Source organism: Zootoca vivipara, chromosome 6 (genome assembly GCF_965207765.1).
Source record: "Zootoca vivipara chromosome 6, rZooViv2.hap1.1, whole genome shotgun sequence".
Classification (NCBI taxonomy): domain Eukaryota; kingdom Metazoa; phylum Chordata; class Lepidosauria; order Squamata; family Lacertidae; genus Zootoca; species Zootoca vivipara.
In genome coordinates this window covers 735,961-750,589 of record NC_142589.1, presented here as the reverse complement: position 1 = coordinate 750,589, position 14,629 = coordinate 735,961, and the positions used below count along the sequence as shown (strand labels likewise).

The following is a 14,629-nucleotide window of genomic DNA, read 5'->3' as shown; positions in this document are numbered from 1 at the left end:
TGAGGGAGGCGGCAGGCCAAATGCAGGGAACCCCCCCTCCACAAAGTGGGGGTGTTTGGTGTCATGGGAGAGTGTGTGTGCCCCTCGATCCCCACGCTCCAACCTGTCCCATAAGTTTGAGTGCTCCTTGGCACACCCTTCCCAAGCCCACACACCAAAGGAGAGGCACAACAAAGCCAAATAAAAGATACCTGGGATTTTGTAACTGCAGCATGTTTTATTCTTTCCTAGCAGGTGTTTTTTTGCTGGGGGGGGGAGCCATATAATACAACCAGTTTCATGGCACATACCCCCTCCCTGGAATATAATTGGATTACTGTTATTATAGTTCAAGCAAAACATAAGAAGTCTGTTTCACAGACCAAATGAGGCACATCTATACTGCAGAGCCAAACTGCTTCAGAAGTCAGAACAGTGGTGCCTCGCTTAACGAATGCCCTGCTTAACGAAATTTCCGCTTAACGAAAGGATTTTTCGAGCGGAGGTTGCCTCGCTAGACGAATTCGTTTTATGAAAAATTCGTCTAGCGAATCGCGGTTTCCCATAGGAATGCATTGAAATTCAATTAATGTGTTCCTATGGGCAAAAAAAAAAATTCAAAAAAAAATTCAATGCATTCCTATGGGATTCGCTAGACGAATTTTTCGTTATAAGAAAAGACCCGTGGAACGAATTAAATTCGTCTAGCGAGGCACCACTGAACTTTGCTTCATGGGAGGCTAGGAACTGTAGCTACCAGCACTCTCACAAAACTACAGATCCCAGGATTCTTTGAGGGTGGAGGGAGGACCTTGATGATTAAACCGATATAGAATTATCAGATTTGCTGTGTGGTCTGACAGTTTGCATGGGGATATATTTTTAACTGACTGTGACATAAATATATTCTCCAAGTTAGTTTCAAGGAGAGAAACACTTGTCGTATAAAAAGAGGCTAGCAATGTTTTCCTAGCCCTTCTGTAGCAAAGAAAAATGTCCCTGTTATCATTATCCCTTATTGCCCTGTCTGCTTGCCCTAAAACAACCGTCTTGTGGCCAGAGAGCCAAACTCTCACCTAAACATCTTCAGCAACCATAGTTTCCAAGATTCTTCAGGATGAAGCCAAAACAGTTAAAATGGTTTAGAAATGATATAAAATTGTAGTGTGGTCACTACATTTTTGAGGTCAGAAAAGGACTGGCTTCCACTGTAAGTTAGGGATGGTTTCTATCTCACGCCAGTGATTTTGAACTTGGTATCAAAGCTGGAGGAGTAAGTCCCTGCTCCTGTCAGTTCCTGCCAGGCATAGAGGGAGAACACGGATCTCCTCCTTCCCCAGGCTGGTGCCCTCCAGATGTTTCAAACTGCAACTTCGATCTGCTGTGTTGGCAAAGGGGCAGGTGGTATTTGGAGTCCAAGACGTCTGCACCAGGTTGCAGAGGCCCAGCCTACATCAGATTTTTTCTCTCCACATGTCCTGGTTCACTGGAGAAAAGCGTATCTAAACATGGGCAAAGGTTTTTTCCTGTCCTCAATAAGCAAGCACAGCTTGCTTGCTCACAGCTGACCCAGAAACATGGACACACAGCTTGCTTTTCATGTGCATCTTCAAGTTTATTTAAAGGACATTGCTCATATATTAGGTAAAGGATGTGGCAGCAAAACAGACTTTCTTCTTCTCACAATGCCTATGCAGTTAAATAAAGTACGTTTGAAAACTGGTTGAAAACACAAGCATGTTTGCCCGCAAGCTCCTAGATCTAGGAGTCAGCAGACATCACCATATTAAGAGATTAGGCATTAGGATACATTCAGCTGATGTTGAAAGGTTGGAAGTTAGCTTAGACAAATATTCTAGAATGTTTGCTTTATGCTTGTGAATATCAGAGTGTGTCCAACTAACTTTTGCTCAGAGTGGACCCATTGAAATCAATCTACCTAAGTTAGCCATGACTGTGAATCTCAAAAAATTGACTCTATGGCTAACATTAGATACGATCCTGTATGTCTTTCCTATGAATGGTTATGAAAAAATCCTCTGGCTTGATCTGTGCATCCCAAACATTGCAGCATTTTTGCCAGGGCATGAGACTCAGTTAAGAAATGGACTAGAAATGGAGCAGGGTAGGGAGTGAGATAGCTGATATCCCAACCCAAAGCTATTTCCATAAAAGTTAGCCCAAGGAAGTTTAGTGGAATTTTACCTGTGAAAAAGTTTGTGAAATGTCTTAGTCACTCTCTGAAGGTTTAGTCTGAGGTCCAGATTTTTATTTTTATTTTTACAACAGTAATATATTTGGTAGCAATACACTTTCTTTTGCATTATGGATTTTCTGATCAGAGCGAAAACCCAGAAATGTCCCACGTCAAATCAGTCTTCGTTAAAGCCACAAACCAAAATGGAAAGATGTTCTAGACTGTAGTAGTTCATGAAACTTTATGCCATAATAATAATATTTTTCAGCTTTTGAGGTGCCACAAGTTTTTACTGATTGAAAACATAATGGTAAAGAAAGCATGGCAGAAAGATCAATTAAAACTACGGTAATTTATGAAACAGGACAACTCATAAGAGCGCTCACACTGGTCAGGAATTCTGGGTGATTTTGAAAGAAATGTGAGCCAACGTAGAAGATGATTAAAAAGTGACTCCTCACTATTACAAGAAAATGCCATCTTTACTTTTTTCTTTTTAATTTCTTGTTACAATCATGCACTCAAACCTAATGGCATTTTTAAACACACACACACACACACACACACACACACACACACACACACACACTTACACACTTGTGCCATTTGGTTTTGGCCCAGGTGATGAATGGGTTAAAGCTTTAGACAAAACGTTGTGCCTCCAAATGTTTGGGGCTGCAACTGCCACTATCCTGACCATTGGTCATGCTGCCTGGGGATTATGGGACTTGTAGTCCAAAACACCAGGATGACCAAAGGTCAGAGAAGGCTGCTACAGACTGTAAATAGTGCAATACCACAGATGCCATTCTGATTTGAATGAAGGGAATCTTGCCTGTGACAGCGTCCTGATATCCTGAATGGATTCCCACCCCCTGAAAAATATTACAAAGCTCAACTTACTAAGAATTTCAGTTACATTATTTTCAGATTAATCATTCTGAAGCCTTGGTCAGCAACTAATCCCCCCCCCGGGGGCTGTTCTCAAGAAACAAGTGAGAGGTATCTAAGCTCCTAATAAGCAATAAACACAAAATAGATCATCTGTGTTACTTGTAGCATTAAGGATGGGTAGTCATACAGTCAGTTGCCTGATCTCCCCATTAAGTGCACCAACAGCAGGGAGAAAACTGAATTTAGCTGTACAAATAATTATGCATCTAGCTGCCATTTGCCATTTAAATCGCTTGGTTGGAACATGCAACTAGAATTTGCATTTGCTTTGTTTTGGATGTTCGCCTCTGCCTCAATCATGGATTTATTTAAAGTGGGGGTAGCCTACTTCTCTGTTCTTGAGGGCTGCTCTCCTCTCCAGACAATGAGCTTTCGGGTTGCAAATGCATTTCACTACCCAAAACCATCACCCTCATGGGAGTGCAGGGTCCTCGATAGAGCTGCAGCCATTCATCTGCAAGGGCTTCTCTGCTGGCTGGACTGATGGGAATTGTGGCCCCAGACGTCTGAGGAGTCCTGGCTTGGGGGGGGGGGGAGAGGCTGGTAGAGAACATATGCACTCTAGCACAGCAAGGACGTGTGGATCCAGAATTGGCCTCCACAGTCACTTATGGACCCATTGTTAAAACCGTGTTTATGGAAGACAATCTTACTTAGATACAAGTGATCGCCAAAGAAGAACATTCAGTTGTGCACATTTACAACATGCATGAGAGAGATGTATCCTGAAGCATGGGAGATCCTCTGTTTCTTACAAGATGGCAATATTTTCTTTATCCTGATGAGGGAAACTGATTACATCCACACGTGATTGACATTTGCTCAGGCCATCCGATGAAAATGTGCCCTCTGAAGGCCAGCTCCTGTCCATTCCTGATTTATATATTAAGGCTAAAATGATAATACCGTGCTGAACAGTCTCCCTGTGTTAGGAAAAAGGGGACACTGAGCTAGACATCACTGTCCTCAGCTGGATTATGCAGTGCCAGCAAGTGCATTTTGCACCCGGAGAGTTTTAGGAATGAGGCACCATTTCTCACCCCTTTCTCCCCAGTAAATGTGCAGTAAGTGAGAATTGCTGATCATATAGTTCCAATAGGCAAATGAAGGCAGAGCTCTCAAAGCCAAAACCCTCCAAGCTCTGTGTCTTAATATACATTCCAAACTCATAAGTCCTTTGTTTATATTAAATGGACTAATTTTCATGGAAATAAAAGGGCAGAACCAATCAGAACAATATATCATCTTTCTCAGTTTCTATTACAGTACGGAAATGCTTGCTTTATTGTTATTCAAAAGAAAGCGAGAAGATCAAACAATGTTTCAACTGATGCCATTATATTAATAGGACATGATAGTAAGTTTTTGAGTGGGGCAAAACATTTCTTCAGGTGGGGAAAATGCAGACTAAACAATCCAGGGTGGGAAAGAGGAAGGCCTTTCACGTTTTCTGCCTTGGCCGTTGAGATGACTGGGGGGCTCTCTCAAAATCTTGCTGTATTACCCGGACATTTCATAATAAGGATTTCAGCTGAACCAGTTTGGATCTTACCAGTTCTATGTTTTAAAGCTCTTCCTCAACCAGGATAATTCCATTTGCAGGGAAGGGAGATGGAGACTCCCAGGTTCCTACCTTCAAAAAATGTTTTTCAAGGGACACGTCTACCATGGAGTCCCAGTGCACTGCAGATGTTTCTGGAACAGAGGACATCAGCCCATTGGTTCATCCAGCACAGTGCTGCCTATATTGACTGGCAGCATCTCCATGATGTGAGACAGAATTCTCCTTCCAGCCCAGCCTGGAGATTGAAGCTGGGACCTTCTGCATGCAAAGCAGATGCTCTACCACTGAGCTTCGGTCCTTGTACCAGGGAACACATTAACTTCATGTAGGGCAATGACCAGGCCTGTCGAGCCCAAGTTGGTCCATTTGAATGGAGAATACAACCTAGGACACACCCAATGTTCTCCTGAAGTTCAGTCTAGCACAAAAAAACAGGAGTGCTGGGGAAGCTTTCTTTCAGGAAATGTTTATTTGCCATTACACTATCAGTCTTCTCTTTGAAGAACCATTTGTGAAGATCTGCTTCTAAGTTGCCCAATGCCAATGAATGCAACTCTTAACAGAGGTGGATGATTTATTTATGGGCCCTTGGATGGATATTCTTGAGAGGCTAAACAGACTGTAAGTTGCTTAGTTATTTTCCCAGAACTCAGAGTTTCCATCTGTTTTAGAGGAGTACAACCATATTCTCAAGTAAGTTTTCAAAGCTCCAAATGTTAAGATGGGTTAAGGGTCAAAGAGAATAACTGATGGGCAAGCTTGGATTAGAACTCAAGACACACTGTTCCCCAATCCTCTGGGTCATTCCCTCCCCACCTTAGTACATATTCTTTGTTTGAAGTGGGATACCCCAGACAATTGCAGATGATCCCTGATACAAGTTTGGTATGAGATGGGTTGGGGGTGGAGTAACCAGAGAATTGGAAAGATGCAGGCAGTGGAGATACTTCCAGCTTGGCTCAGCTGAGAAAGGGACTGGTTGCTGTTGGAAGGCACTGCATGGAATCTTGGCAGTCACGCATGGATACTGGTGCCAACCCCACTATGGAGCGAGGCCTTGGAGATCTCAGTGCTGACTGTGGAAAGGGGGAAGCTTTCATACTTGTCCTTCTCACTGCTGCAGCTGCAGCGATACAGCAATGCCTTGACTTCCTTTTGGAAATTGCTGTTGAGGAAACCATACATGATGGGGTTGATGCAAGTGGAAGCCATGGCCACAAGGTGGCAGAGGGAGAAGATGAAGTTGTGGTAGCACACTGAGATCTTCTCATGGTCCCAGTCATAGAGGGCATTGAAGACAGTGAGCGGCAACCAACAGGCAGCAAAAGCAACGACGATGCAAGCCAACATAATGTTGACCTTCCTGTGGCTAGTGGCCCGGGAGCCATCCTTGGACCGCTCCACCATGTCCTTGCGACGCTGAAGGCGCAGGAAGATGCGGAAATAGCAGGCCATGATGAGGAGCAGGGGCAGGCAGTACTGGAAAAGCAAGAGGAAGGTGGTGTAAGCTAGGCGATGCTGGTCCGATGGCCAATGCTCAATGCAGGCCATGTGGTTGGCAAACGGGTCAAAAGGAAGGCTTAAGTTTTGAAAGGGCTCATTGGTCAGGATGGTGAAGGAGAGGAAGGGCAGGGAAATGAAGCAGGCCACCACCCAGGTAATGGCCACAGCCAGGTATGCATGGTTGGCTCCTGGCTTCCGCCCAGTCGGATTGATGATAAGCTGATGCCTTTCCAGGGCAATCCATACAAGGGAGAGGATGGAGACCGTGACGGAGATGCACTGGGCAAAGGGGCTGGCCTTGCAGAGCACTTCTCCTAAGATCCAGCGGTCCATCAAGGTGTAAATGACCGTGACAGGCATGCAAACAAGTGACATGAGGATGTCAGAGCAGGAGAGGTTGGCAATGAAGATGTTGGTGACGTTTCTCATCTCCTTCTGCTGGATGATGACACACACCAAGCAGAGGTTGCCAATCAACCCCACTGCAATCACTGCGCTGTAAGCTACGATCAGGAAAGTGCCGTTCCCCACAGAGTCGCTGCAGGACATGTCGTTTTCCTGTAGCAGGCTCAGCTGCTCTGAGAAGTTGAGGTAGAGGAGATTAATCAGCTGGTCCATGGCACGTCCCAACTCCACCTTAGAGATGGAAGGATGGAAAGCTCTCTAGTGCAGGTGGCAAAAAAGGCAGCAGTGGCAGCAGCTGTCCCTCCTCATGAGATGATGCGCTCACTTGCCCTGTGCCAAGGAAGAAGACATCCAGTCATTAGGAGGCACTTATTTATTGACTACATTTATATATCGCCTTTCTTCCATCGAGCTCAAGGTGGCATATAGAAGTGCCCAGAGGGCTCCTAGGATTGCTTCAGCATACCTGCCAAGTTGCTGTCAGAGAAATAAGGGACCAGGCCAGAAATAGCAGACCGGAAGTGGCGCTGCCGCCATTTTGGAACTGGGCAGAGCAGCATCAAAAGTCGCTTCTGAGCATGCTCTGCCCAGTTCCAAAATGGCCGGCGTGCCAGAATAAACCGGGGGGAAACAAAAAAAAATCCGTTTTTTCAGCTAGGAACAGCACACGGAAACGCTGTTTACCTTCCCACTGTAGCGGTACCTATTTATCTACTTGCACTTTGATGTGCTTTCGAACTGCTAGGTTGGCAGGAGCTGGAACCGAGCAATGGGAGCTCACCCCGTTGCGGGGATTCGAACCGCAAGCCCTAGGCTCTGTGGTTTAACCCACAGTGCCACCCAACATATCTAACCAACATATCTAGAAACACCCTTAAAAACTTACCTAAACAGAAATGCCTTCAGATGTCTTCTAAAAGTCAGATAGTTGTTTATTTCCTTGACATCTGAAGGAAGGGTGTTTCACAGGAAGGGTGTCACTACTGAGAAGGCCCTCTGCCTGGTTCCCTGTAGCTTCACTTCTTGCAGTGAGGGAACCAGCAGAAGACCCTTGGAGGAGGACCTAAGTGTCCGACTGTCTGGGCTGAGTGCCCTGTATAACTGATGGAGTGACGCTCCTTCAAGTATACAGGGCTGAGGCTCTTCAGGGCTTTAAAGATCAGCACCAACACTGAATTGTGCTTGGAAACATACTGGGAGCCAGAAGATCCTTTAGCACCAGTTTTACAGTATATGGTCTGGGCAGCCACTCCCAGACCCAAATCTGGTTAGCTGCACCAAGTGTTGGCTGTATCAGGAGTCTTCAGAGCATGCCCTACGACAGACTTCACCAGTCTGGCCCCTTCCATATGTTCCCATTAATCCCAACCAACTGATGAGAGTTGTAGTCCAAAATATCTGGAGGGTGCTAGTCTGGATCAGCTGCCCAAGGTCTACTCATCTTCCGCCCCACATAGTTTAGTCCAGGCATCCCCAAACTGCGGCCCTCCAGATGTTTTGGCCTACAACTCCCATGATCCCTAGCTAACAGGACCAGTGGTCAGGGATGATGGGAATTGTAGTCCAAAACATCTGGAGGGCCGAAGTTTGGGGGTGCCTGGTTTAGTCTTACGGCCCATCCATACCTTGGCTTAATGCCCATTGGGAACCCCTTGTGCCCCCTTTAATTCCCCCTCATCCTGGTGACATTCTCCTCCAACTACCACCCCAATTTTTCTCCTCCCTAAATCAGAGATTCCCTATGCAATGGATGTTGCAAAATCAGATTTTGAAAGCATAAGGAAAATGTGAGGCTGCAGACCTGCAGTAGATGGAGAAGAACACCATGTGGGCTAAGGAGCTACAGGAGGCATGAGGGGACCACAAGACACACTAAGCTGAGGTATGGATGGGCCACACTCTGCAGTCACCCCACCTTATTCTGGAAGCTTGGGGTGGGTAAGAACACACTCACTGAAAATAGTAAAAATGTGTTCTGTGTCTTGAGACAGCCCTCTCCTGTGGTTGCCATTTACTGTGAAGACGGACATGAGATCTTAAGAGTTAGTTATTCACCTGCTGTTAAGCAGAGTTCCTATTCATTGCAATGGAGGCAGAGGAAATGAGAACACCACCACCATCCCGCCCTTTCTCTGCATGGCCTGGTACTCTCTACATTTTTCCAGACAATCCCCGCCCTGTTGCTCAGTAAAGTCATAGCCATCACTTATTGTCCTTTCCTACCCTCTGTTCCCATCTAGCCCATCAGCTATGATAAGGCAGCCTTGCAAAGTCCACAAAAGTTACAAGCCTGCAAAAACAAAATGTTCACAAATCCCTGTCTGGTCATAGTTATCTATAGCACATCTAAGGCCTGCAAAAAGGAAAACGAAATTAAGAGGGAGAAGACAGACGCTTCCAACCTAGAAAAGCATTCTTGCCAGAGACAATTTTTACTTGCCACAGGCAAGCAGCTATTTTCAAGCCTACATAGTAACTGCTGAGTATCAGTATCAAAGTTTATTTCAGTCACAGACCAGCATAACACATAGGGATAAACTGAACACATATGACTTAAAACAGGTGAGGAGTAACTGCTGAGTAGGATATGGCAGGCAATTATCACAAGCACCTGTTGGCCAGTGTCAGAGCAGGAAGGCAACTTCCACCATTTATATCTGCAACATCCTCTGAAATGTTAAAAAAACATTTTATTTCCTGCTTCTTTCAAGGTAGAGATCTTGCCTACAATACTGTTTCCAATGCAGGACACCCCAGTAGTCTCTTAAATGGTAAAATGGGAGGAAATGCAAGCAAGGCTGCTTCCGCTGGTGTCCACATCAACATCCATCCCATTTCATGGACAGTTTGCTTTATTTGTAAAATGTTTGTCCTTTGGAGCTTGTGTGCTTACCTCCTCCCCTTCAGCGCTGCAATGCACAACCTGCCCTCCTTTCCTTTAGATTCCAAGACCAGCATTTAATGGCAGGAAGGGATAGAGGAATGAATGCAGAGTACCCTTCCCTTCTTGGAACTTAGTCTGCAGGCTAGCCTTGGACTGCCAGCGCTAGCTGGGGAGCAGGTGCCCTGCCACCCATGTCTCCCACCCACCCCCAGCCCAGCAGGCCAACCGCCGACCACTACCCAGACAGGTACGCACGCGGCCGAGGGGTAGATTGCTGCAGCTTTTGACGGGAGACGCGGATATTTGTTATAGCTGTGGTTGTCATCCCTCCACTCTGCCCCAGCTTTGGAGAATTAGCTCTGAAGCTGGTAGAGGCTGGCAAGCCCAGCAGACAATGCAGCTTGGGACTATTACACAAGTTCTAGTGCTGTTGCTGCTACCGGGTCAGGGGAGCGAGGACGGGACTCCTGAGGCGCCCAGCCCGAAGTGCAGCCCCCAGGTCTATGATGCATTCACAAGCAAGCAAGCAAGCAAGCGCGCACACCCACCCCTCACTCACCTGATGCTGAACTAGGGTAGTTCTCGTGTCAGCTCAGCCTCTTCTTAAACCCGGGCAGATCTGCTCTGAAATATGCTGCAACACCCTCCCGGTACACGTGAATGCGTCTCCCAGCTCTGGGGTCCTCCTCTTCTTCTTCTTTTCCCTCCCCCAAATGATGGGCTCCAGTGTTTTTTTTTGGGGGGGGAGCAAGGAGACACCCAGCGAGAAGGCTGCCTTAAGAAAAACTAGGGAAGCCCCCTGCCCCCCCCCGACCCATATAAAAAACTCCACCCCTGGGAGGAGCGTGGCTTAGCCCCACCCGGGACTCTGGCTTCCAGGCGGAGAGAGGATGCTTCTTCCACGTGGGTACCACTCCTCTTCCCCGCCCAGCCGCAGTAGTCTCTCAATGTGAGAGCACGTGAAGGGGGGGGGGGGAGGCTGCTGCTGCATGCGGGGGCGGAGGTGCCTCCGATCCAGCTCTGGCAAAGGTCCAGCTCCCTGGCAGGCAGGCTGGCAGGCAAGCAAGCGAGCTGGGGTTTTACTCAGGCGACCATTGATGGGCGGAAGGTAGGGAGGTCAGGCGCTCCTGGGAGGTCTCTGGGCGCTGGGAAGTACGGTAGATGGGCAAGGATTCCGGCTCCCAAAACGGTTTTGCAACTGGCGACAACACCGCTAAAATAAAGAAAGAGCAAGAGTGGATTTTTGGGCAGAAAGACTGCGAGCTCTGGTCATCTCTGGGATTCCAAACAAACCCCTTCTGCGCCAGGTTTCGGTGGGTGGTTTCTAGTAGGAAGGCAGTGAGTCGACCCTGCAAGCCAGAGGTCTTCCCTCTCCTGACAGCCAGGTGGTTTCATGCATGGCCATGCTAAGTGGTTAGAAGGAAGGAAGGGGCCCATCCATGCCGGCAGAGAAAATCAAGGTATGACTGGGCAAGGCAAACTAGCAGGCACCTGCACTGTCTATGGTGAAAGACAGTCTTCCTCAACCTGGTGCCCTCCACATGTTTGGCTACAACACCCATCAACCCCAGCCAGAACAGCTGTAGGTTTCCAGGGTTGATCATGCTGGCTGGGGCTCAAGGGATTTGGGATTAAAATCTATTCAATAATAACTCACACAACCACAAAGAAGGCATGAAGGCAAAAGACCCTCCCTGTTCTTTTATCCCAGCACTGCGTAGAATATCAGAGCAGGTACCAGTATTAGGGACCTGAGTTCAAATCCTGGTGTGGCTCATCTCAGGATGGAGACACAGCATAAGAACATAAGAAGGGCCTGCTGAATCAGGCCAGTGGCCCAGTTTCCTTCTCTCATAGTGGCCAACCAGATGCCTCTAGGAAGCCTGCAAGCAGAATCTGAGCACAAGAGCACTTTGGTGGTCTTAGGACAGCACCCAGAGTGTAACAAGGACTGGGGGGTGGGGTGGGGGCTCATTTAATCTCACTGTAAACAAGTGGTACAGTGACAATAGTGTATTTCTATTTCTATTTGCCCTCCTGTGGCTTCCAGCAACCGGGATTCAGAAGTATTACTGTGGAGGCAGAGGAGAGCCATAGTGCCTAGCAGCCATTGATAGCCCTGTGTCTTCCATGAATTTGTCCAATCTTAAAGCCATCCAAGTTGAAGGGCATTACTGCCTCCCGTGAGAGCAAGTGCCACAGTCTTAACTGTGCGCTGAATGAAGAAGTCCTTTCTTTCACTGCGCTGACTCTTCCAACATTCAGCTTCATTAAATGTCTGCAAGTCGTAGTGTTATGAGAGAGGGAGAAAAACTTTTTTCTATCCACTCTTTCTATGCCGTGCATAAACCTCTAGTACTGTATGTTCCCTCTTACTCGCCTTTTCTCTAAACTAAAGAGCTCTAAATGCTGTAAAAGAATTGAAAGGGAGTTTGAAAGAGGCTTGACTTCCTAGGAAAACCTTCCCCAATCCCTGTATGCTGGATTGCAACCTGTAATCCAAACTATCTAGAGGACACTAGAATGGTGGAGGCTGAGGCAGACAAGAATTTGCTTCAGAGAGCTTTGAAAGAGGGAGTGAAACTATGATGCCTGCGTTCCATCCCACTACTGCCTCTGGTAAACAGGTTTTGCAGGTGGGTTGTACGGTTTCAAAAACCTGCAGAACCTCTTGTACCAAACGGCAGCAATAGAAGCACATCTGCACATGCTCTCCAGCCCTTTCCTCTCTCTTAGAAGCTGCCGTCTCCTTTCTGTCTAAAGAAAATTTCGTTGTACTATGTACAATGACAATAATGTATTCTATTCTATTCTGGCAGAAACCGGGGACTTTCTGATTCATCCCCGTTAAGGTTGCTCTTAGTGCAGCTTCAGACATGCAAAAAACTGTCAGCTTGCCCATTGCTATGGCACTGTGGCTGTTTCAATCTCTTTGATGGATATGCTTGGATGATGCTTGCATTTCCAAGCACCTGCTTGTCATGTTCACACTTCAGCTGCACATTTCTGAAGAATGTACTGTACAGTAGTTGAATATGTAAAAACATGGTGTGTGAAGCTGCAGTTCCACAGGAGGCCTCTGGGTGACCTCACCTTCCACCTTCACTTCCTGGTGGCACAACAACAGTCAGTTTCCTGGGAAGCTTTGGTGCCAGTGATGCCAATGTTGCTGCCGGGATTCATCAGCACAAATGCTCCTGCTTATCTGGAGGGTCAATCTATATTGATATTCACCTCAGTATCTGGTGGAATTGAATCCATCCTGTCAGGAGATGTTTAATTTCCTCATATTCTTTTAGTTTGAGCTTCCCTTCCTTTTCCTCTATTAGATCTTTATACTTTCCTCACTTCCCATCCGAGTTCGTCTTCTTCACTGTAAGCATTTCTATCAGCGACAGCCATCTGGGGGTCTTGGGTTCTAGTAATCTTTTATGTTTTTCCCAAATTTTTAACAGAGATTTATTTATCACATGGTTATTAAATCCCTTATTTACTTTAATTTTGTCTTCCCCCAGATAGGCATGCCACCCAAATTTGTTTTCGTGCCTCTCCAGATCTAATAGTTTGTGATTATCTAGCATAATCCACTCTTTTAGCCAGAGAAAGCCCACCGCCTCGTGATACAGATGTAGATCTGGCTACTTTTTATATCAATCATTAATTTGTATTTTATCCTTGCAGGTTTGCCATTCCAAATAAAATTAACGACATCTTTTTTCCATTGCTTAAAGATTTCACCTTTGGAGCCTAGAATTGGCAACATTTGGCATAAGAATAGCATTTTGGGCAAAATGCTCATTTTAATGCACACAATCCTACCTAATAGAGATAATTTTAATCTGCTCCACAGCTCTAGATATTTCTTTATTTCCTTCCACTTTGTGGTATAATTATCTTTAAATAAATTATTATTATTATTATTATTATTATTATTATTATTATTATTTGTAATCCAAATGCCCAAATATTTTGTTTTGTTCACTATTTTTATTCCCACTTCTTCCTGTAAAGATTTGTTTTCCTCTTTGGATAGATTTTTGGATATTATATTGGTTTTATTCAAGTTCAAATTAAAACCTGCCAATTTCCCAAATTCCATGATCTTTTGGATTGCTTGTTTAATACTATCTTTTGGCTCTTCCATTGTAATTATTACATTGTCCGCAAATGCCTTGATTTTATGTACATCTCTCCCAACTGTAATTCCTTTTGACCTTTTAGTCTTTCCTTATGTTTTCTAATAGGAATTCTAAACACAAGATAAATAATAATGGGGACAGGGGGCATCCCTGTCTTGTGCCTCTTTGAATTTTTACCTGGACATGAGTGAGGTCTCCATCCACAGGGAACCACTAATTGTCACTTCCCACCCCCAGGGTTCCAGTGATCGACTTGGGGTCTAGAGGGTAGGGCAGCCTGTAAGGTGTTCTGGGCCTAAGTTATTCAGGGCTTTGTACACAAGTGCAAGCAGGGCCGTCTCAACCATGTCGGGTGCCCGGGCGCCGTGGTGCGGAGATCGCTCCGGCACCCCCGCTCCGTCCCGTTTCTTGTTGCGGCTGGTGGGCGGGCGCAGGGCTCTGCCACACGACGCCCCCCCTGCTGGGCTGGTGACCTGGCACCCCACGCCACCCAGCCTACCCCTAGAGCCGGCCCTGCTCATACCACAGCCTCTGCGTCACGAACATGTTATGCTCTACCAAGGCAAAACACTCAGTGTCCTGGAGACATCTTAGATGACAGGTCACTGGCACCAGTGGGACCGGATTGTCACCAGGCGATTGCACTGAACTGTGTTAATGCCACACGGAGCGACCACAGTACTGACTGCGACGTGGTCACCCCCTGGTGGCGAGCAAATAGGACCTCTAGCCAATCAGCTGCACCAATATGAGATAAGTGACACCTAGTTTGCTGGTAGGGAAAAGGATCTAGGTATCTTAGTGGACCATAAGCTTAACATGAGTCAACCTGAGAGTTGGTCCGAGTCTGCTCTGTCTTTAAGAGTTTTATTGTGCATAGTATTTACAGTGCAGATAGCCAAAGAACATGACCTCTCAGTCACTCGCAGAATCCGGGAGTGGACATTTCCAGCTACGGGACCAGCATAAGAGTTTGGGCACCCCCAAAACGCCTCCTCCCGACC

At 46.3% G+C, this 14,629-nt stretch overlaps 1 protein-coding gene across 1 annotated transcript; it reads right to left on the bottom strand.

The window, feature by feature from the left end:
- Positions 1-2,685: 2,685 nt before the first annotated feature.
- On the bottom strand, positions 2,686-10,399 carry LOC118087635 (neuropeptide Y receptor type 1-like). Its single transcript, XM_088671376.1, has 2 exons — positions 10,046-10,399; positions 2,686-6,932 (listed from the first exon to the last, which is right to left on the bottom strand). Exon 2 carries the CDS (start codon positions 6,813-6,815, stop codon positions 5,709-5,711), a length of 1,107 nt encoding a protein of 368 aa, XP_088527502.1. The 5' UTR covers positions 6,816-6,932; positions 10,046-10,399; the 3' UTR covers positions 2,686-5,708.
- Between the last annotated feature and the right edge of the window lie 4,230 nt (positions 10,400-14,629).

Excerpts from the sequence above, each read along its gene's own strand:
- LOC118087635 (XM_088671376.1), bottom strand. The coding sequence starts at position 6,815 with ATGGACCAGCTGATTAATCTCCTCTACCTCAACTTCTCAGAGCAGCTG.